The 21538-nt window shown below is 44.0% G+C and overlaps 1 protein-coding gene across 1 annotated transcript in view; it reads right to left on the bottom strand.

The window, feature by feature from the left end:
• Nucleotides 1-19938, bottom strand: part of LOC124789197 (homeobox protein EMX1-like) — a 331777-nt gene extending 311839 nt beyond the window's left edge. The window contains exon 1 of the mRNA XM_047256491.1: nt 18988-19938. Within this exon, the coding sequence (XP_047112447.1) occupies nt 18988-19654 (667 nt within the window). The 5' untranslated portion in view covers nt 19655-19938. The remainder of the gene's footprint in view (nt 1-18987) is intronic.
• Nucleotides 19939-21538: the final 1600 nt, after the last annotated feature.

Consider the following 21538-nt stretch of genomic DNA (forward strand, 5'->3'; position numbering starts at 1 on the left):
TCCAGTGATAGTAACAGATGAGTGATACAAACAACGTGTAATTAATTATTCTTCACTAGGTTAAGGCGCTCAGTCCGGAACCGCGCGACTGCTACGGTCGCAGGTTCGAATCCTGCCTCGGGCATGGATGTGTGTGATGTCCTTAGGTTAGTTAGGTTTAAGTAGTTCTAAGTTCTAGGGGACTGATGACCACAGATGTTAAGTCCCATAGTACTCAGAGCCATTCTTCACTAATTAAAATACTATTATTTGTTCGTGGTATTTCTTTAATAAGTACAGTATTTGGTTGACGACTGCCGAAATATCGTTCTTAGTTATATTCACCTGAAGCCATACCTTAGAGAACTGTGAAGATAAAAACAACCGCAGAACGTATTCATGCAAACATTATGCAGAAACCTCAAACGAAAACAAGGAGGAGATTTACGCCAACAAAAGTCTATGCTGAAGGGTGTAGGACGAGTAATACGCCCAGTTTCACTGGCTGAAGGTAGTTTCTTTACTCGAGCACATTTGTGTCTCTTCAGGAGATTTATAAGTTATATGTGTTGTTTGGTGGAGGATGACTGGAAAATAGTTACGAGACTTAGTGTTGCTTTCGTGTTGTTAATACTGAAAGAATGTGCGCTGTCACCTCTTCTCCATTTGACGAGTATATTCCGGTGTTGAAAATTTCTCTCCTCGTCTGGAAGCGAAATGGCTAGCATCTCGTCGAGTGCCACCGTAAGGCAAATAAAGAATAATTAAATTTTATTAGGTTTAGAAAGCAACAGCAGCACAATAAACCGGTTTTAGATGTCACAGAAAGGGCTTTACTGTCGCAATAAGAAGAAAACGCATAAGCCAAATATGCATGTGTCACAAATATAAAATTTTGTATTCATAATTGGAAGCAACTAGTTTAAAATGTTATAGTGCTCATCCGGTTTTTGCTTTTTTTTACTCTCTCTTTGCCGACAGAGACAATAGCTCTTACGGTTACCTCTCATGTTTTCTTCTAAATAGTAAACAATTGGTGTATTGTACTTGTGAATGAGGAAACAGTGCTACAACTAAAAAAGGTGCATAAGACCTATCCATCTGTATCACAGCGAGTTGTTAATAATCCATTCATATCTCGTCTCTAACATCTTGTAACAGGTCATCGAGAGATAACAAAATTTTTCTTTCGCAGAACAAGTGCCTAATCCCACCAACCTGCTACTGATCAGGAAGTCACAGACCTCGAAATGCATTGTGCGCGAAAAATAAAATTAAATGTGATTTCCACCAGATTTCTTACCCTAAATCGTCTCCAAAGCAACTAAGCTGGTACAATACATCATCCCTAAATATGTCGTTTCTAAAGGGATACTAAATCCCAAAATCATATCAATGTGTTCAGTCAGTCAGGGTTATGAAGAAAAAGTGTTTTCTTGTTTCTGTAGGGGCACAACCTGCTCCTTTCAGTGAAACGTCACACAGCAATACTGCGTGTAGGAAAAAAACTTTTCGCTTTCGCAGAGCTTTTAAATTTCTACCCGCATGTCTTCTTGTTACTGAGTTGCAGTATCTAAAGCTACGTCGTAGTCACATCCGCTCTGATTTCTCATTGTGATCTCACAGTAAAAATCTATTAGTGCTGGACGTGATTGTCACACAGGAAAACTCTCAGTCAATTGCCATGTTACTATTCAAACAACTTAAACATGTCACTATACTCATTTCAAACGTTATAGGTCACGTAGCAAAAGTCTAATATCATCTCGGACACGCTACGTTCATAAAACAATAAACTATTGCTGTGACAATCTTCCACATTTTTATTATCAGATGTCCACGACCAGAGTCTACAGTGACAACTCTAAAAATACTTCACGCTAAAGAGAAAATATATGACACAAAAAAAATAAAAATCATATAATCAAACTTTCAATTCTGAGTACTTTCAGCTGCAAACCATTCAGTGAATTAAACGCGCGATATAGAGAGGCAGCTTCGTCGATACACGGACTGTTAACCAAGTAATTCTATACCTGTTCCATTACGCTCGTTCTGCTTCAAATAAATTACCTCCGGAAGGAACCCGCATTAGCTGATCAAGGAACACAACTTCATCCGACCCCGCGAGATTTCAGCTACTAATGACCTCTACTCCCAAGGGTCGATGACTAACAATTTCCATATTTGAAACGTCGGAAAAAAATCACGGACTGCTCAATTCTCGTTGCGTTCGCACCTTTCTCACTGTATTTACACTTTTTCCACCCCGAAAATAATGGTTATAAGCACGTTATTATGTTACCATTAGCAACTTCTATTTTTCTAATGAACTTAACAATTACATCCGAAAAAACTGCACGTTTGACATTAGCAAGAATCACAAGAATATGGCTAACACAAAGTTAAAAAGAACGATGTTGTAATTTATTGCAAATGATACCATTTCCACAGGAAAGCGAAGTCACTTACTTCGAGACAACATGAAATCTATTTTCGTTTTGCCAAATACTCTCATTGCAGGTCTGTGTGAATCAGCATACCTATTATTATCTTTGTCATTTCGATACAACACGAACAGAAAACACTTAGTTCAGTAAACAGATAGATTAACTGACAGTTGGGAAGTGTTAAACGGCTGAGCAAATATGATGAACGGTGACAAAAAACAGAGAAGTGAATAATCACAGGGGACTCTAGCCCTTATCAATAATTAGAGTATTTATGAGTCGTTTCGGAAGAAGTTAACAAAAGATCAACGAGTAACAACACAGTCCACTTTTGGGGTATTAGTAAAATTGTTTCTGCGTAAGAGACCAGCCCCGAATCGTTGGCCACAGACAGATAATAATTTTTGGTTTTCTGCACCGAGGACAACCACGAAGTGTGTTTTTCATACTGTCGTATTTGACCCCCAGTCACATTGCGATGCACAGCATCACATCTGCTGCACAGTACAGTTATATGATGAACCACAATCCTACGGAGAATTACCACCGAGGATATAGGAAACAGACAAGATAATTTATGTATCGATTTCAGGCTAAATGGTACAGACAATTATAGAGGAAAAGAGCAGTCAACACGTTGAGCGAAAAGATTGATGTATTTCTCCTTCCGTCTATACGATGAACCGACAGCGAACACGTTGGTGGAATATAGATATGGAAATTAAGTAAAAAGTTATTAGCCTTGCTATCACATCTCATTATATCATCAACAACGTAATCATGTAGAAAGTAGTTATTTGGCTTGCTTCTTTAGGGCGACGTCATAAGATAAAAAATGAAATGTGTTGGAATATAGCTGACAACCAAATAACGAATAGGTGTTTCTTGTAATAACAGCCCAGCAGGATAAGAGGCATCAAAGTCATCTAGTCGGTAATACTGTTCAAGTTTTTAGGGGCTGAAGGTTGCTGAGGCTCTGTCATAGAAGCAGTTACGAGAGTTTAATATTATTTGTATGACATACTCTGCACCTGTGGTAGTCAAACTGGTCCCTGCCGCAACAGTTTCGTTTGGTTTTCTTACAAATTTGACAAAAAATATTTGGTAGGTAACCGTTATTATACGCTTTAAATTACTGTAATTCTGCTTTATAATTTTTATAAAGTTACTTCCCTACTTCATGAACCACCATTACTATGGATCCAGCGGACGGCTATAAAATTTTACTATGAAAAGAAATACAAAAGTGGGTTGTGGGTTAAAAAGGTATTCCACCCCTGCTCTACACTGATCAGTTTTCATCTTTATATTCTACAATTCTCTTCAGTCATAGATACGTCGTATTAGATTTCCGTTCAAATATTTATGATACTAATTACAATCTGTGGGGATGTGTTAAATTCTTCAGCGCAAGCCTATGTCCACAGGGTTAATTTCAAAGACTCTCTAGAAATATAATTTCACTTCACAGTTCTTTATACTTAGATTCTGAGTCTCTGGAAAGACCGAAAACCACCATCAAAGAGCGGCAATGTATTGCTTATATGTTAAGAAAACAATAACAGTTCAGGGCATTGAAGACAGACGAGGAGAAAAATTAACTGTAACACTTGAGAGGAGATTTCAGTAAAATGTGGTCTTTAAGACGCCGAAGAAATTCTGGCGCTTGGAATAACTGTTATGCTGAGAAGACGGAATTACGTACTCGAATTGACTGAATTTAAAGTGTAAAAATACTTCTTTGTCCTCCACGTGTTGCGTTACTACTCAATATGTGAATGTGAAAAACTGAGCAAACAGGACATCAAGAAATATAACAAAAGTATCTCAGATCACTTACAGGAAAGCACACGAAATCTGTAGGAAGTTATCGAACAGGGAGCCAGGTAAGTTAAGAGAAATATTGATCGTTTCCCGTTTGACAATGACAGTTGCAACTGTTGGCGCGTCGATTGTGTACTAAACAAAAATGTTTGAATAGTCATGTTTCAATTTCCTCGCTATCTCCGTAATTAATTTCAAACGCTAAGTTGATGAACGTTCCTATACTGCATAACAACAAAACTGTGTAACTTTGCCGCAAATGTCTTCATCTATCTGAACTGAGTCAATCCGGATCCACATTTATTTTCATTTTTGCGAGCTGTATGAAACTATTATATAAGAAACATGATCCGAGAGTGCACTAGGAACAGTCTAAGACTGTGTCTACTTTCTAACCGCAAGCTAGAAGAAAAGGTAAGAATTTAAAAGTGGCAGATACTAAATTAGATCGGCTGTAAGACAAAAATGAGCAACTGTCAGTTAATGAGCCATTTAAATAAATGTGACAAACGGCCGAAGAAATTTATGGGACATGATGTAAATTTTGCTTCAGGCTGTTCTTTCTCACTAAATAGGTGGTATTATAACGTAAAGCTGCCATATTTGTTTGGAACAATGTGAGAACGAAATAAAAATGGAAGATGTACCAAAAAGTTATGAAAATCGGTAGCATATGGAAAGGGAGCCTTGAGTAAAATACAAAATTACTAACAAAAAGAACAGCGGAAATTTATCTGAGAAAGAGATTGTGAAATTCTTTCTTTGGTGTGGCGATTCAGAAATTTTGACAACAGGGACAAAAGAGGGGGAAGATGTGGAAAGCCTTGACAAGTGGCATCGCAGAATAACGGGAATAATAAATGGGTGGAAACGGCAAGGAATGATGAAGTGTTTGAAAGGGTGAAGGAAACTAATTCTCCTGGAGAATAAAGATGGAAGTAGACTAGGAGGGACATATTCTAAAGAAAAATTGTTTGCAGAACGTTGCCGTTGGATGAAACATAGATAGAAAAAGAAACAGAGGTAGAAGTAGATATCGTGGATTTAAGGATATCCAAGCAATAGCAAAATAAACAACAAAGAACAGGAAATCGCGGGGAAATGTTCTGCGAATATTTATATGTGAAGACGATTATCAGTCATAAGCGTTTTCCGTTGTAAAATCAAGTCTCGAATTTGAATCGCATGTTCTTTATCCCAGCTTCAGAGAAAAGTACCTTGAAATATTATTCACTTATTAATTATCTCACTTACTTAAGCGGTTATGATCACACAGTAAACACAGAAACATGTAATAAGAACGTAGTATCGCATGAATTTTAACAATACGAGCGTAATTACACACTGTTATAACTTCTTTACATTAATAATACTACAGCCTACTGAGATATGCATTCTCTTTTCGACTTAATGTCGTTAGTTACGGCTAGGTCATATTTTCCAACTATTCGTCTGCAGTCATTAACGGAGAATATCGTTAGTTGCTTTTACGATAAGGAATCGATAGTAATTAATCATTACCGTTTTAATTCAATGAATTATTCCTGTGCGTAGGTAAATAACATCCATTATTTTTTGTGTACATCTTCATGGCGCGCTAGATCAATCCATATGAATCGTTGAAATAAATTGATCGGATGACAATGGAAGCTGTATTTGTTGACAGTAGCATCTGTGTGAACAATGTGTTTACTGTTTCCTTGCGATGGACGTCAGAAACTTTTTTATCAAGGGTAAAAAATGTGAAACTACTAATTACTAACTATTTGTCTACAAACCAATAGATCTTGATACTCTTTGATTACTAATAACGACCCTCTACAGCAATCGACTGACGCTGGTTTCAGAGAAACTTGAAATTTATCGTGGAACGCAAATAGCTTATGTTAATGAGGATTACATGACTTCTAACTGCGTGTCTCCAGCTTAGGGAAATAAATAACTCCCCGCAATTAGCATTTTATTTTCCGACAAAACGCCATTCAACATCGCCGATGTAAACCATATCCTGACATCATAATTACACTGATCGATGAAGACACTTAGAAGACGCTTATCTACATTCACAAAAGTTTCAAAATGCGCTTGCCGGACAATGGGCCTGATGGAACACCTATTGTCTGTGAATGTTTGCGACGAAGTATTAATAACTGTGTCACTCCCCTCTTAAGAGTACAAGAACTGAACAAAATAATTGTTTTCGCTGAAATACTCATTTTAAAAAAAAATTTCTTCTGTGGGATGTATCTCAGTGTTTATTGCTCTTCAGTTCGAGTTCTACAACAAATGTCAACTATTTTTCCTAAGAAATTGAAATTAGAATTATAGTTACATAGCGACGGACCAAGGATGGAGAGTAAGTTCCAGAAAACTAAACGTTTAAAGAGATTTTTCTGTGAACAAGTGCCACAAGCAAACAGTCTACGATAGCGTTTTTGCAGCAATACTAGAATTTCTCCTTTGCAACATGTTTTTCGTTGTGCTTATCTTTTTCTGTACTAAAATTCCGACGACCATATAATTGTTTATTGTAGCGTTTTTCGGGGAAATGGAATTACCCTCACAAACGGCACGATAATGTTAGTTTAGAAAATATATTTAAGTAGATTCTAGTACAATACAAATAGGAAACAATTTTCATCAAGACGAAACACCTATGATATTTGGTTCAATGTTTTAAATAGATGTGCGACATAATAACTATGTAGATGAGAGCGTTGCATTACAGCTACCGTTTTCGTTCTAAGAAAAGCAAACAACACATGCAAATCTTCAGGAAGTTCGTACACTTTTTCTTGTATTAATATTTGATTTCTGGGAAGAATAAACAGATGTACCACTTACGCTGTGTTAAAAAATAAAGTTGCAATGAACTTTTTTATATCAACATTAACTCCTTTATACTGATCAGCAGCTTGCGAACGTCAGAAAATAGAGGAGAAATACTAAATTGGTTTAGATGGCAGTAAAATAGGATGAACGCCACTGGAAATTTATTGTCACGGAATGTTTTACTTACAAGTAGCACATCTTAACGGCTAGCATCATCATGAATAAAATATACCACGTACTTGCAGTGAACCGAGTAATTCAATACGTCACTTGGCGTGAATGTGTTCGCAAATCACCGCGTACCGTGAAGAAATGCGAAACGACAAACAACTATCCGATGAATGAAGTTATCCGTTTCATCATCAATGCTGAGTTCTCATTACATGGTCCGCCTGCTTAGCTGAATGGGAACGTGTTTGCCTACCATACAGGGGGCCCGGGTTGGATTCCCAGCCGGGTTGGAGACTTTCTCCGCTCAAGACGGACTGCGTGTTGTGTTGTCCTCAATATAATTTCTTCATCATCGGCATGCAAGTCGCTCAACGTGGCGTCGGCTGAAATAAGACTTGCAACTCGGAGGCCAAACTGCCCCGAATGGGGCCTCCCGGTCATCAATGCCACAAGATAATTTCATTTCTCATTACATGCATATTAGCAGATAAAAGTTTACGGTCGTTTCTTATCGATGAGAAAGTACTGTCGGGATTTTTACAAGTAGATCACTAATTGTTTCTTCAAAAAACGAGAAGAACCGCACAGTAGTAGATGTAAAATTTACTAAAAATTGTGAATGACTAGGCGAGAGCAGAATTATTGGAACAGCAGATTCTACATTAACAGACTCTGCCTTGTTTAATTGTACACTGATTCCTTCCAATAGTGGAGTACATTCCTGATTAAAGAAATCAGCGGAAAGTGTGAGTTGTTATGAGGCGATTATAATATCTTCATTTTCGCATACACACAAAATGACTAACAGCTTAGAATGCAGACAAATTATCGTGAGCTATCTACTCATCGATGGTAATATACAAATGATTTTCTTGTACGAAATTCCGAGATGTTGTTTTGCGGATGGTTGGCTAAAATTAATGTCGCCTAAAACTGTTTTCCTAAAACACTCTCCCAGCTTTAATAACTTACAGGTACATTGGCAGTCTACTGGCGGTCGTCGTTATCTTGGCGTGGACAGGAACTGCACTTAGGACAACTGGCTACGCCTTGACAACAAGTGCTTAATTTACATGGTTAACAGCCTAACGCTGCTGAAATCCTGACGCCTTATATCATCTGACATTGACAACCAATCTTCGATCAACATAACGGAGCGCGCAGCTTCTTTCAATAACCCATAATTATCACCAAGCTCAGCACTGTGTGACCAAAAAACACATGGGTCCACAATATCATTATCTCTAAAGATCTTTGCTTTTCTGGCAATGGACACAAATTTATTAGTTCCACACTTTCCTAAGAAATTTTATCTGTTCTCTTTCTTAAGGAGAAGTCAAAATACATACGTCTTCCGGCTGTATGTCACGACGCAACGATTAACAACGCCTTGAGCGCGATAAGGAAACCTGAAGTGATTTATCAACAACAAGATAAAATGAAAATACATTTACATCGCATTGTAGACGTTTAGAGAAATGTGACCTGAGATAAAGGATATTCCAGTGTAATAAACTTTTTTTAAAAAAAAAAATCGCTGATAATATTCAAGACTGGAGAGGTTCAACAGTCAAGCTATTGGCAAGCTAAATCATCCTCCAAAATAGTTACTTTATTTAAATAAACGTTATGACTGTAAAATTCTGTAGTGATAGAGGTAGTGAACAGCAGCATGAAGAAATTCTGGGCGGATAAAAAGGAATATTCGAACACTTAAATTCTTTATGCACGACTAGGCCGAAAAATGCATCTCTACAACACTATGTTTCACTGTTCACTTGTCGTCAAGCAATATGAAGCTTCGAACCTTGGCTTATATCAAGCGACTTACTATATTGGCTGACAGTATTAAAGTAACTTACTATATTGACTGACAGTATTAAAGTAACTAAAGAGAATGCGCAAGCAGTGTCGTAGCAGAAAAAGTTAGAAACAATATTTAGCCTGAGACCCAAAGCTCAAAGTGTAAATAACAGTTCTGAGACCCCCCGCATGAACACAGCGGTCCTGTCAGGCGCTCTTGTATTTGTGTGATGTATTCAGAAATACGGCAATTTAAACATTATTATACTGAGTATTAGCAGCTGCAAACACGGCAGAAGATAAAGACTCCTTCATATGAAAGAAAAAAAAAACTATCAACATAATGAAACATACACGGACACACTTGTCCGTAACTATTTTATACAAGACACTGAAACTACTGAGAGTCACAAATATTCTGTATTATGAGTCTCCCAATTAAAACTTAAGTGGGAGGTATATAAGAGTTCCAATAAGTCAACAATTTTCTTCGTAATACACACTGGTCGTAAATGGCAAAATATGGGTAGAACATGAACTATTCTAGTAAAAATATCATCCCGAAGTAATCGTTAAAGTCACTCGTATAAGAAAAGCCAGTAATGACAAATTTATTTTGATTCAGTGGTCAAACATCTGTCTACACTCGCAATTCCTAGTAGCTTCTAGTCCACATCTCACATTCCTACCCAACACTGCGATGAACATTTTTAATAATTTCAACTAGTTATTTTACGATCAGTAAAGGATTCGCTTGGTTAATGTTATCGTATGTTATCCGAAATACTTTAACGCTAGACAAGTTTCTAGTCATGTACGCTTTTATACCGTGTAACGTGAAGATGTATGTTTGGCATACTTCCTTTAACATAGCGCAGCTGTTTCTTTGTATGACAGTGGGTATTAATGTTTATATTGTCTTGTTATGCTTTAGGAAAATACGACCTGTTTGTGTAACAGAAGATCAGTCAGTATGCCAGTGACAAAAATTTAGACATTTGTAGAAAAACAATTCTCATAATTTTAGATTTATAAGGCGAAATGAGTAAAGGGTACAATAACATCGCATATGTCGCCTGAACAGCAAATGAAAGCAATAAGTGTTTAAACACGCAATTTAAACATTGTTATACTGAGTATTACCAACTGCAAACACGGCTTAAGATAAAGACTCCTTCATATGAAAGAAAAAAAATTATCAACATAATCTAACTACACGGACACACTTGTCCGCAAATATTTTATACAAGACAAAAGTCAATACTCGGACATCACTACGGAACCTCGATGTACATTCTTACCATACACTAAATGTAATTGTGCTACACTTTTGTGCGGAAATCACGTTTTCTAAAGTTGCATGTTCTTCTGTAGTATCTAAAGAAATTCGATAAACGTATTAAAACAGTACAGGTTATCCAGGTTCACGTGCGATAACACCACGGGCAACTCCAGGATATCTGGAGAATGTAACCGTACAGAAGCTAGGAAAATTCTTTTCTACTACGTAGATGTATAATTAGACAATGAATAATGACATTGGAACGGTTTCTAGGTTCTACCGTGATAAAAGAAGGGGAAAAGATAAGTAATTAATCATGCACACACGATCGCTCGTTTTTTTGTAATCGATCATTATTACTTAAGCTCACTCTACGTCCATCATTCTTATAATGCGTTAGATGTAGTTGTTGCAAAAAAACAATGTACGTGAAAAATTACGTTTTTGAAAAACCTCAATGTTGCAGAATAGCTGTATGTCACTTTATTAAAAATGCCTGTCTAAGTCAAACAATAGACCACCCTCTGGTATAAGAATGATGTTAATTACAGGGCACGCGTCCAATCACGATCCATTGTATGTATATCAGGGTAATGTATTACTTGTATAAAATTTATAGAATGCGGGAAAACAACTGATTTATACCTCAGATAACACATTAACAGGCCGAAGCGCATGTCTAGACGGAATGGCATATTATAAACGATTGTATGCGGTACTTTCCTTCCCGTTACAACTGACGGCCAAACCAGTACAGTAGAGGTTACCCGCTTGTATTTGGCAGAACAGTAGGGTGGTGTACGAAAGAGAAAGAAAAAGGAGATAGAGTTTAACGTAACGTTCACGACGAAGTAATTGCAGACGGAAATAAAAAACAAATCACACATACACAGAGAGAGAGAGAGAGGGATAGAGAGAATGTTCGAGCTTCGGTCATCAACGACCATCATATACAATACGAATGGAAGAACTTCTGAACGAAAACAGATTGGTCCTAATTGTCATGGTCATACTCTGTCCAAAAACTTACAGAATCCCGTGTACCTAAACCTACAACACGTTTGCGTGTTTGTTGCGTTCGACCATTCAGATTCGATACAAGTGCAGAAGTGAAAATAATCAACTCAGACTACTTATTAGTGAATTTATGTAGAAGGGATGATACCTTCAGCTGTATTTTCTAGATCTTAATTTATATGCAATCGATTTCGGTGTTACAATGCACCATCTTTAGGCCCCTCTATGATACCAGGTGATCATGTGAATACCGGGTAGTCATTCCAGCAGGGGATAGAAAAAATTGACGTTCACTACGCTGAACTTTCTTTCCTACTTCTGATGTTCAGATAGCGGACATTCATTTTATAGACAGTCTACGAGAAGTACAGTGGTGATTACCAAGTAGCCACATGGCATGGTATGATAGAGGGGTCTGAAGATAGTGTAATGTAACACCGAAATCGACTGCAAACAAAATGAGGACTTTTTCATTTTATCCATTAGAAAATGTTGATTAAACAATGGTTTTGTTTAAGCAACAAATCCTTCTGCTGAAAGTCCCGATTTTATTTTCATTTATTTCGTGCACAACAAGCTTAGGGACGTAGGTCCCAGTTTCAAAAACGTTTTCGTATATTATGTCATTTATGCGTGATAGTTTCGATGTGTGAGGTGCTACAATTTTGTGTCACCGTGCTGTATAAGAATGCCCAATTCCGTAATTAGTGATCGATCTTTCCGTAGAGTTAATAGTGAATGTGGAGGAAGAAACGTTTACTTACTACAGGAAAAACATAGGTAAAATTATTTCAGATCGATTATCAAAGGTTCAAATAAAACAATTATCAGCGTCTGTCACTCTTTTTATTTCATTCCAATACGCGTTTCGAGAAGTTAAACTCTCATCTTTAGGTGGAACAATGATATTATGTTACATTTTTGCTAGCTGGATACGACCAGTTGTTTGTTGTGGTTTCATTTTGGTACAAATACGCGTAACAGGTTCATTATTAGCGTGAGGTCAGTCGCTTGACGGCGCGTTTCGGCGCGGGCCCGCCCGTTGCCGGCGCGCCGTAAGGCACGGAGGCTCGCACTGGGGCGTATCGCTTTCCAGTCGGGCGTGCCGCGGCAGTCCTCACTCGGGGAAGTGAAGCGTCTCTTACAGCCTCTCCTTCCCAAGTAGCTCTTTCCGCCTTCCCGTGGTGCCAGACGTCAAGCTCGGCATTCTGCCTTGCGTCAAAAGGGAGAGCTGCGACCCAACCCGATGCGAAAGCGAAGGGTGCGTGGCACAGGGGGAGCTGTGTCGAGGGACCGAACACCAGTCCCTTTCTGTTCGCAGGGCACAGACCAGCAGGTGCTCTGCATGCCGGCGACCTCGGTTGTCGGCGTGGGATCACGGCGCGAGTCGGCAAGGGTGCTTCGCCGCGCCCCTGGGTAACCGGGGCGTGTTCTGCCAAACCCAGGTGGTGGTGACATCGCCTGGGCCAGGTTAGATGGGCCCAGACCGCCGAACGACTGGGGGACCGACCCACCACCTGAGTAGGAGTGGGTCCTTGGCCTTCAGGTGGAAGCTCGGGCTAGTAGGCGGCGAAGGGCGAGGGGTGCATCCGCCTCTCCGGAGTGCGGGGTGCACTTGCCGAGGAGCGTCGTGTGAAATCGTCGACGACGAGGCCTTCGACGAGGACCAGTGCGCTGGCAACGGCGCGCTGAACCTGGCAGCTCTGATGTGCCCTTGACCTAGGGGCGAGGTCGGTGGGCGAGCTGCAAGAGTCCCCCCCCATGCCAGAGGAGCCGGTCCGGGGCAAGAGACGGGCTCCCAATCCTTTTTTCGCTTGTCTACAATATGGCCGAGTCAGAGACAAGCGATTCATGTGCGCCTTCGAGGGCTTCTTTGCTTACTGTTCCCTCCCCATCAGGGGGCACGGGGCAGACCGAGGAAAGTATCAGTGACAGGCATGCCAGGATTACACAATACCTGGAAGCCAATGTGAAAAATGGCAAGATCAGCCAGGCTGCGATCTTGACGTTAAAAAATGAACTCGCCTCCTGGGCTATTGCTCATGCGAAGCTTGAGGGGCGGGTTGATGAACTGCAGAAAGAGAATGAAAGGCTGCGCAAGCAGCCAATAAAGTCATGGGCTAATGTAGTCGCTCAAACGACACCTAAGAGCCAAACTACTAGAGATACAATTGTAAAAGTATCACAAAGACCAGATACTGCTGTCTTTTTGCGACCATTACCCGGTCAAGACACAAAAAAAGTGCAAGAGATATTCACAACAACGATTAATCCTGTAAAGGATAAAATTAAAGTCAACAAAGTAAAAGCCACAAAGAACGTTGTGATAGTTGATGTGGCAACAGTAGATGACCGAAACAAAATACTCAACAACCAAAAACTGTGCAAAGCCGTTAAATGTGAACCCCCGAAAAAGAGAAATCCGCTTGTAATTATGTACGACATACCGGTCACATTTGAAAATAATGAACTTCAAGAAACAATTCGTAATCAAAATTTTGACGATATAAGTGCTGAGGACTTCAAAAATGAATTTAAACTTAAATTCAAAACAGGGCCAAGAGACAAAGACGTTGTGCATCACGTAGCAGAAGTTTCTGGCCAGATGTGGAAAAAATTAACCTCAATGGGTAAGATTTACATTGGCTTCCACGCCATAAATGTGCGGGACTTCTTGGTGGTACCTCGCTGCCATAATTGCGGAGATCTTGATCATGTACACAAGTACTGTGAGAGGAAGTCGGCTTGCTCCAGGTGTGGAGAAGAAAATCACATCAGAAAAAACTGCAAAAATCCGGCAATTTGTATCCCATGTATAAAGAGAGGCAAAAAGACTTGCAATGCCTCCGGTCGCAACTGCCCGACGTACAGGATGCTTGAGCAGAGGCTAATATCAAGAACTGATTATGGCTGAGCCAAATACAGCACCCAGGATGCCTAAAAGAAAATCCCCATGCAAGAGGAGAAGGGATGCGGCAAGGGCAGCCCAATTCAAACGATTTCTTGCAGCACTTGCAGAAGGAGGTGATGGTAGAAAGAAAATGAAAGATGCGTGCGTCCAAACGGACTCACAAGAACAAGTGGCAGCCCCCTCTCCCTACTGCTGGGGATCGCAAACGCCAGGAAATCAGGCAACTCGCGACAGGCGTCCTGTAGCGGTGGGCCGACCGGCATTCGTTCAAGGGAGTCCTGTGCTGGAATTGCCGGTGCAGGTCAATACAGTTACTAGTACAAATACACAAATGAATAGCACCAATGTGAATACTGACTCGAGACAACCAAATGCTGTGAGAACGGCGGTTGATCCGGTCAGAATATATCCCAATCTCGAGCATTCCCTACAATTATCCCGTCTGGAGGAGCCGGCTGTCCTAACCACCGCACTGCGACATCTAGTGCGGGTAGGGCATAGATACGGGCGCAAGGTCACCTTCTCGGCCATGGAGGCTGTAGACAGGGTACAACTAAAGACAATGAATCTCCCCACTGACTTCGGCGCCCTGCGTGACCTAGTAAGAAAGGTGTTTGAGAGAAGAAATGAAACCTTTAATTTAGAGGAAATATATAATCAGTCTGTCCTATCCAATGGGAGAATAGCTTACGACTGGAGAAAAACCTTCCCAGAATCATATGTGCACACATATTTCCCATAGTTACAGAAATAAAGATAGGACAGCTAAATGCACACAATAGTAGACTGGTCATGCAGGAACTTCGGAGAGTGGTGGAGGAGAAGAGTCTTGATGTGCTCTGTTTGCAGGAGCCATACTCTCTTGCGGGGAACATAGCCTACGCTGCCATGAGCTGGCAAGTAGTAAGTTTTGGAGACGACCCGAAAGCCACCATCATAATAATCAACAAGGCACTGCGGGCAACAGTGCTCTCACACCTCTCGGACGACCACTGCAATGTTATTGAACTGCAGTCACCAAATGGCGTCATATATTTAATAAATATGTACTTTCAGTACGGTACAGATATTGACCTGTACCTTGACCAACTTACGCAGGTGGCAACGGTGCTGAGGGGCAGAAAGGCAGTTGTGGTGGCGGACGTGAACGCCAAATCCCCCCTATGGCACAGTGGCACTCGAGATGAAAGGGGAAGCAAGCTGGAAGAGACTATTATGTCTCTACAACTCCTCATTGCCAACAGACCTGGAAACCCCCCCACCTACACAGGAGGGGGAGGGAATGGAACCAATATTGACATCACAATGATGACAGCCAATATCGCTGCCAATATACAAAACTGGACTGTTACTGACGGAGACACTACCAGCGATCACAACCTGATCACATTCACAATCACGGATCAGGAGCGCCACTGGGACATAGGGTGGGAGGTACAACTAAATTATAACAAGACCAACTGGGAGCGTCTCGCAGGAGAGTTTGACCCTCCGACATGGCCGGAAGATGACGATGACGTCAACAAACACGCCGAAGATCTGGTGGGCGCTATTACCAGGGCGGTAAAGGCTGCTGTACCAACCAGGAGGAGAGCCGTTGCGGCTTCTCCATCACCATGGTCTGCGGAACTAGGGCAGATGCGTCAGTCTGTCAGGAGGGCGAGGAGGTATTACCAGCGAAGTGTCGTCTGGGAAGAAAAACAAAGATGGCTGCAAACATACAGGGAAGCCAAAGAGCAGTTTCAGAAAGAACTGCGGACAGTCAGGCTGGAAAGCTGGAAAAAATATGTGCACAGCCAATTGGCTATTGATCCCTGGGGCACTCCCTACAAAATAGTAAGGGAAAAAATCAGGTCGCCAATGGTGCTCTCCACAATCAGGGATGGAAATCGGATGACTGGGTCTTGGCAGGAAACTGCTGAGGTCCTTCTCCACCAACTCCTCCCTGATGATGAAGAGGAAGAGGACACAGAAGAACAACGCCTAATTAGGCAGGCTCTGCAAGTAGACTATGAGAATAACATCATGGTGTACCCTTTCTCTGAAGAAGAAGTTGCAGCCCACATTAAATCGCTAAAGAAAGGAAAGGCCCCAGGACCAGACGGCATCATCGCGGAGGTGGTGCAGTACCTCGCTCCTCAACTAGTGACACCTTTAGCAAGAATTTACAATGAGGCCCTGCGCCTCAGAACATTCCCTAAAATCTGGAAGCGGGCCAACGTTGTAATCATCAAAAAGGGGCAAGACAAAGACCCTAAAGAAGCAAAATCTTACAGACCCATCTGTCTGTTGGACCTGTTGGGCAAACTGCTGGAGAAGTTACTGGCTGACAGACTGACAGCACACCGAGTGCTGTGCGGGATGAGTGACAGGCAATTCGGTTTTCGGCAGGGGCGATCTGCGTGTGACGCAATTGCCCTCGCATCCGAGGTCTGTGGGTCGTCTCCGCACAAGTACATAGTTGGCATCATGGTGGATATCAGTGGCGCCTTTGACAACCTGTGGTGGCCTTCGCTCTTCTCCTGCCTGCGGGAGAAGGAGTGTCCAGGGCCGCTATACGGCTGTCTCAGGAGCTATTGTATGGAAAGAGAGGTCTGGCTATCGTCCCCTAGCGAGCGAATTGGCAAGAAGATCACGAAGGGGTGTCCACAGGGCTCTGTCCTGGGGCCACTCTTTTGGGACATAAATATGGAGCCTCTTCTGGAGAGCTTGGAAAACAGTGTGGACGTGCTAGAGGCGATAGCTTACGCTGACGACCTCCTTCTGCTGGTTGGCGGCCGAAGTCGCGAGGACCTCGAACCCAAAATCAATAGGACATTATCAATTCTCACGCAGTGGTGCCAGAACACGAAAATGACCATTGCGCCTAACAAGTCTACATACCTATTACTGAAAGGCCAATTGGCCAGAAATCCAACAGTAAGAATCGAGGGCTCACCAGTGATTCGGCGTCGTGAGGCCCGGTATTTAGGGGTTATAATCGACGAAAGGTGGAATTTCGCCAAACATATAGAAACAGCAACACAAAAATCACTCGAAGCTCTAAACAACTTAATCACAATAGGACACAGTAGATTCCATCTCCCACCAGAACTCATTAAGTTATATCACAATACCATTCTTGTCTCTATCATGGGTTACGGCTCCGGAGTGTGGGCACACAGGCTCACGAGGGTTGTGCCCGCTATGTCTGTGAGGAGGGTGCAACGCAACATGCTTTTGCGCTCCATCGGAGCGTACAGAACATCTCCGGGAGGGGCACTACTAGTACTTATGGGGGTGTGTCCCCTGGATATCAAAATCCGGGAACAGGCAGCCTGGTACTGGGTTAAAAGAGGAGATGTAGATAAGACTGAAAGTATCTTGGGAGTGCGGGTGGGGGACAAGTTTGCCATTAAGAGGAGAGGAGAAGAGTTATGGCAAGAACTCTGGGATGCTGACACAACAGGCCGAAGGACTTACCAGCTGCTCCCAAATATTAAAGAACGCTTCCAACTATCGCATTTCCAGCCAAGTAAGGGACTGTTGCACTTCCTCACAGGACATGGACCGTATCCGGCATATCTATGCCGATTCGGGAAAAGGGCTACCCCCTCGTGTGACTGCGGAGCTGAATGGGGTACTCCGGACCACGTGATCTATGAGTGCCCCATCTTCGATGATGTAGCCGGTGACCTAAGAAGCCAGTTGCCTCACAACAATACGTATCAATTAATCAGAGATCCCACCACATTCAACATAGTAAACCGCCTTGCCAGCGAGGTATCAGCAAAGGTCCTGCGGGAATATTTAAGGGAAAACACTTGAACAACCGGACATGACATAACTGAAGGCGACCCATCCCATTCCGCCGGGGCGTGGACTGGCCAATCGCCGTGACGGTAGGAATCCGCCACGCTCCGGAACAGGGGGAGGGAGCGCCAACACCCGGATTCGACAGTTGCGCACCGATCATGACTTAGCAATAGTTAGACCTTAAGTAGATAGCAGATAGAAAATCTAAACAGAACTTGCAGCGATCTTCAAAAGGCCAGCCCAGTGCCAGGGGCATGCTCACTGGGATTAGCTCAGTGGGCACGGCCACACAGTAGGTTTATATAAACATCTGGCACGCCTGTAACGCTGCAGGAGGTAGTCCCTAGATTAGTTAGCAAGAGTAAAAGTAGATCTTACCCAACAAAGAAACTAACTCTTATTTCCTGTAGCAAGTAAGTTTACTAACACTAGAATAGAAGTATAAATGCTGCTAATATTCAATAAAAATGTAATGTAGAGAATTAAGACCCACTAATGTATTAGGTGGTGGGTTAATATGTAAGAAATAATTCAATGGAATAAAGAATTTTTTTTTTTTTTAAAAAAAAAAAAAAAATAGGATAAATACCTGTACACGAGAAACACGCTTTGAAACGGGTCGTGTAAGAAAGAAATGAAAATAAAATCGTGACTGGCAGCAGATAAAGTTATTTTACAAACAAACACAAAGCCGATGGTGTCATCCCTACTACGTAATGATACAGTCACAGCTGGCGTCCCACGCTCTGTTGGAAGACGCTGAGAGGTTCTGCACAACCAAAAACGTCCTGTCAGGTGTTAGAAACACATCGCACTTGTACTGGTGTCATACACGTCACTCGTATCCGGAAAGCACATGTTCATTCTTGGCGGCTATCTACGTAATACGAGACAAGTTGAGGCGACACTGCGGCGGACGGTACCTGCGGGGAAGCGGTGCGGGAAGATGCGGCCGTGCCTGGACAGCAGCCAGGGGTACAGCGGGTAGGTGTCGCGGGGCGGCACAGCAGGTGGGTGGTGCGGCGCGGCGAGGTGCGGGGGCGGCGGCGGCGGCCCCGGCTGGTGGCCGTGGTGCTGGCCGTGGTGCGCCAGCGCCGCCGCCAGCCCGGCCGCCTGGAAGTGCGCCGCGGCCAGCGCCAGCGGGTGGTGCGGGGGCGGCGGCGCGTGCCCGTGCGGGTGGCCGTGCCCGTGGCCGTGGCCGTGGCCGTGGGCGTGCAGGTGCGGCTCCAGGTACAGCGTCTTGAGGCCCTCGAGGCCCGCGGGCGCCAGCGCGCTCGGCCGCACCAGCTGCGGGGGCGGCGCGGGCGGCGAGGGTGCGGGCGACGCGCCCGCCGACGCCGGCGACGACGTGGCCGGCGACGCGGAGCGCCCGAAGCGCGGGGGCGGCGACGCCGAGCTGCCGCCCCCGCCGCCGTCTCCGGCGCCGCCGTGGCCGGGCGAGGAGCCGGCCGGGCTCGCCGGCTGCTGCTGCTGCTGCTGCTGCTGCTGGTGGTGGTGCGTCGTTCCGCCGCCGACGATGCTGTCGATGCTGAAGCCGATCTTGGGCTTGGACGGCACGGCCACCACTGGCGTCGGTGCGAGAGGCATCATGGCCGCGGAACGGGACGACTCGGGCCGAGCTCTACTCTCCGTACGGCCTTCAGCACCGCTCCCGCATGCTACGCCGCTCCGTGTCCACAGCTCGCACACTGCCAGTTCACCGTACAGAATGCCGCTTCAACTGCACGCCGCACTGAACACGTACGCACCCATCGGTACCAGTCGCGAGAACACACCACTAGCTGGAGAGCGGGCGCATGATTCCGGGCGAATTGCGGGTCCACGCCGATACGCGCCGCTGTGCGGGGAGCTGCCGTGCTGCTCGTTTTGCGCGCCCGTCCGCGACTGACGGCCCCGCCGCGCCGCCGCCTCCGTCCTGCCCCCTCCACCTGTCCCGCTACTCGTCCCCGATTGGCCCATTACCTCTCGCCCTGCCCCTGATGAGCCGCTAATGGCGCGGCGCCATTGGCCCGCCGCCACTTAGCGCTACGGGGTGGCCGCTCCTCCTCCTATTTACACCACTCCCACTGCCGGCGCGGGGGCGGAGCTCCGCTTGGCGCTAGCTTTAATTTCGTTGGCAGTCCCGCGCCGTGCGTGACCTGCGCCACGTGCTCCGCCGCCAGCCCCGCCTCTCGGCACGTCCGAGACTGCCGTCCGAACTTCGCACCTCCTTAATTCGCGCCGCTAACGCGCCTAATTACTACTGCTCGTGAACCTCACAAAATCTGCAACTTCTCTTCTGCGACGGCAGCGCGGTGCGGCGGCTGCCGCGAGAAGCTCCGTCAACATGGCGCGAGCGTCGTGTATCGTCGGCGGGCATCTCTCGGCCGTATTTCACAGCCGGCGCATCCGCCCGCAGAGTGCGCCAGCGTGTGTAGCGTGTACGCAGTGTGTTTTACTCGAGAAACCCGCTATTGAGAAGAAGGATGGCGTGCCGGCCCCTGTCTTTTACCTTTAATATTTATCGGAGTGGCGAAAAGAAAAAGGAAGAGCAGTGTCCTCCGCCACGCGTGTAATGATACTTTAGAAGCGTTCCGGCGAGACAGCGGCTCGACTGCGTCCGTTCTTCCCCCCGGGCGCGATCAGATAGCGGCGGTGAGATTGCCGGGGCATTATACTCTCAGCACACAACACCTTGCCCACGATTGTTTTACCGCCCGGCAGCTTATCTCCGATGTGAGAAACGGCCTCTTGCCTCTGCGGCACTTTCGGGCCGTCTGTGAATTTAACTTCTCCTTTGGGCTTCCCTGACCCCTTTTCATTGTCAGCTCTACGCAACAAAAATTCCATTCCAGTATTGTTTGATAGACAATGCTGTCAACCACTTGCTTATTAATAGACTACTCTTCTCGGTAGGTTTGTCTGGTGCACACGTGACGCTAACGATGGCTAGTTGGCGACTTCACTTGAAAAATGCATTTCCAGCCTCGATTTTAATTCATTTATTACGATCGCAGCGTTGCTGATTCATTGGTTCTGAACCGTTCTTCCGCCACGCGCAGCAATTTTTAACAGAAACAAACTCTATGCTGTGTAGCGAGCATCTCATTGCGACATGCTTTTAAAACAGTTGCTGGAGATATGTTCCGTGTTTGCAACTAAATGAAAGGCAGTTTGTTTTTTGCCATACGCGTTTCGTTTCTTTTACGTATGAAACATATCCAGCGGTGCGGAATACATGCTTGTTTTTATGTATATAATAAATGCATTACGTATTTGTTACAGCTGTGTTAATATGTTACGTTTCCTCATGTCACTCTCGTGATTATCGGGTTAGAAACAACTGTTGTAGCGCAAGTTTCGTGAGATTGGATCATCGTTTCGTGTTACGTACGATTTCCAATGTTAGCAGCTCAGGTGTTCCCTCCTGTAGATGAGTTCTCTAGGTCTTCATACTCCACATGACCGGTTTTCGGCGTTTTCTCGCCCACACCT

The sequence above is a fragment of the Schistocerca piceifrons genome, chromosome 3, assembly GCF_021461385.2.
Source record: "Schistocerca piceifrons isolate TAMUIC-IGC-003096 chromosome 3, iqSchPice1.1, whole genome shotgun sequence".
Lineage (NCBI taxonomy): Eukaryota > Metazoa > Arthropoda > Insecta > Orthoptera > Acrididae > Schistocerca > Schistocerca piceifrons.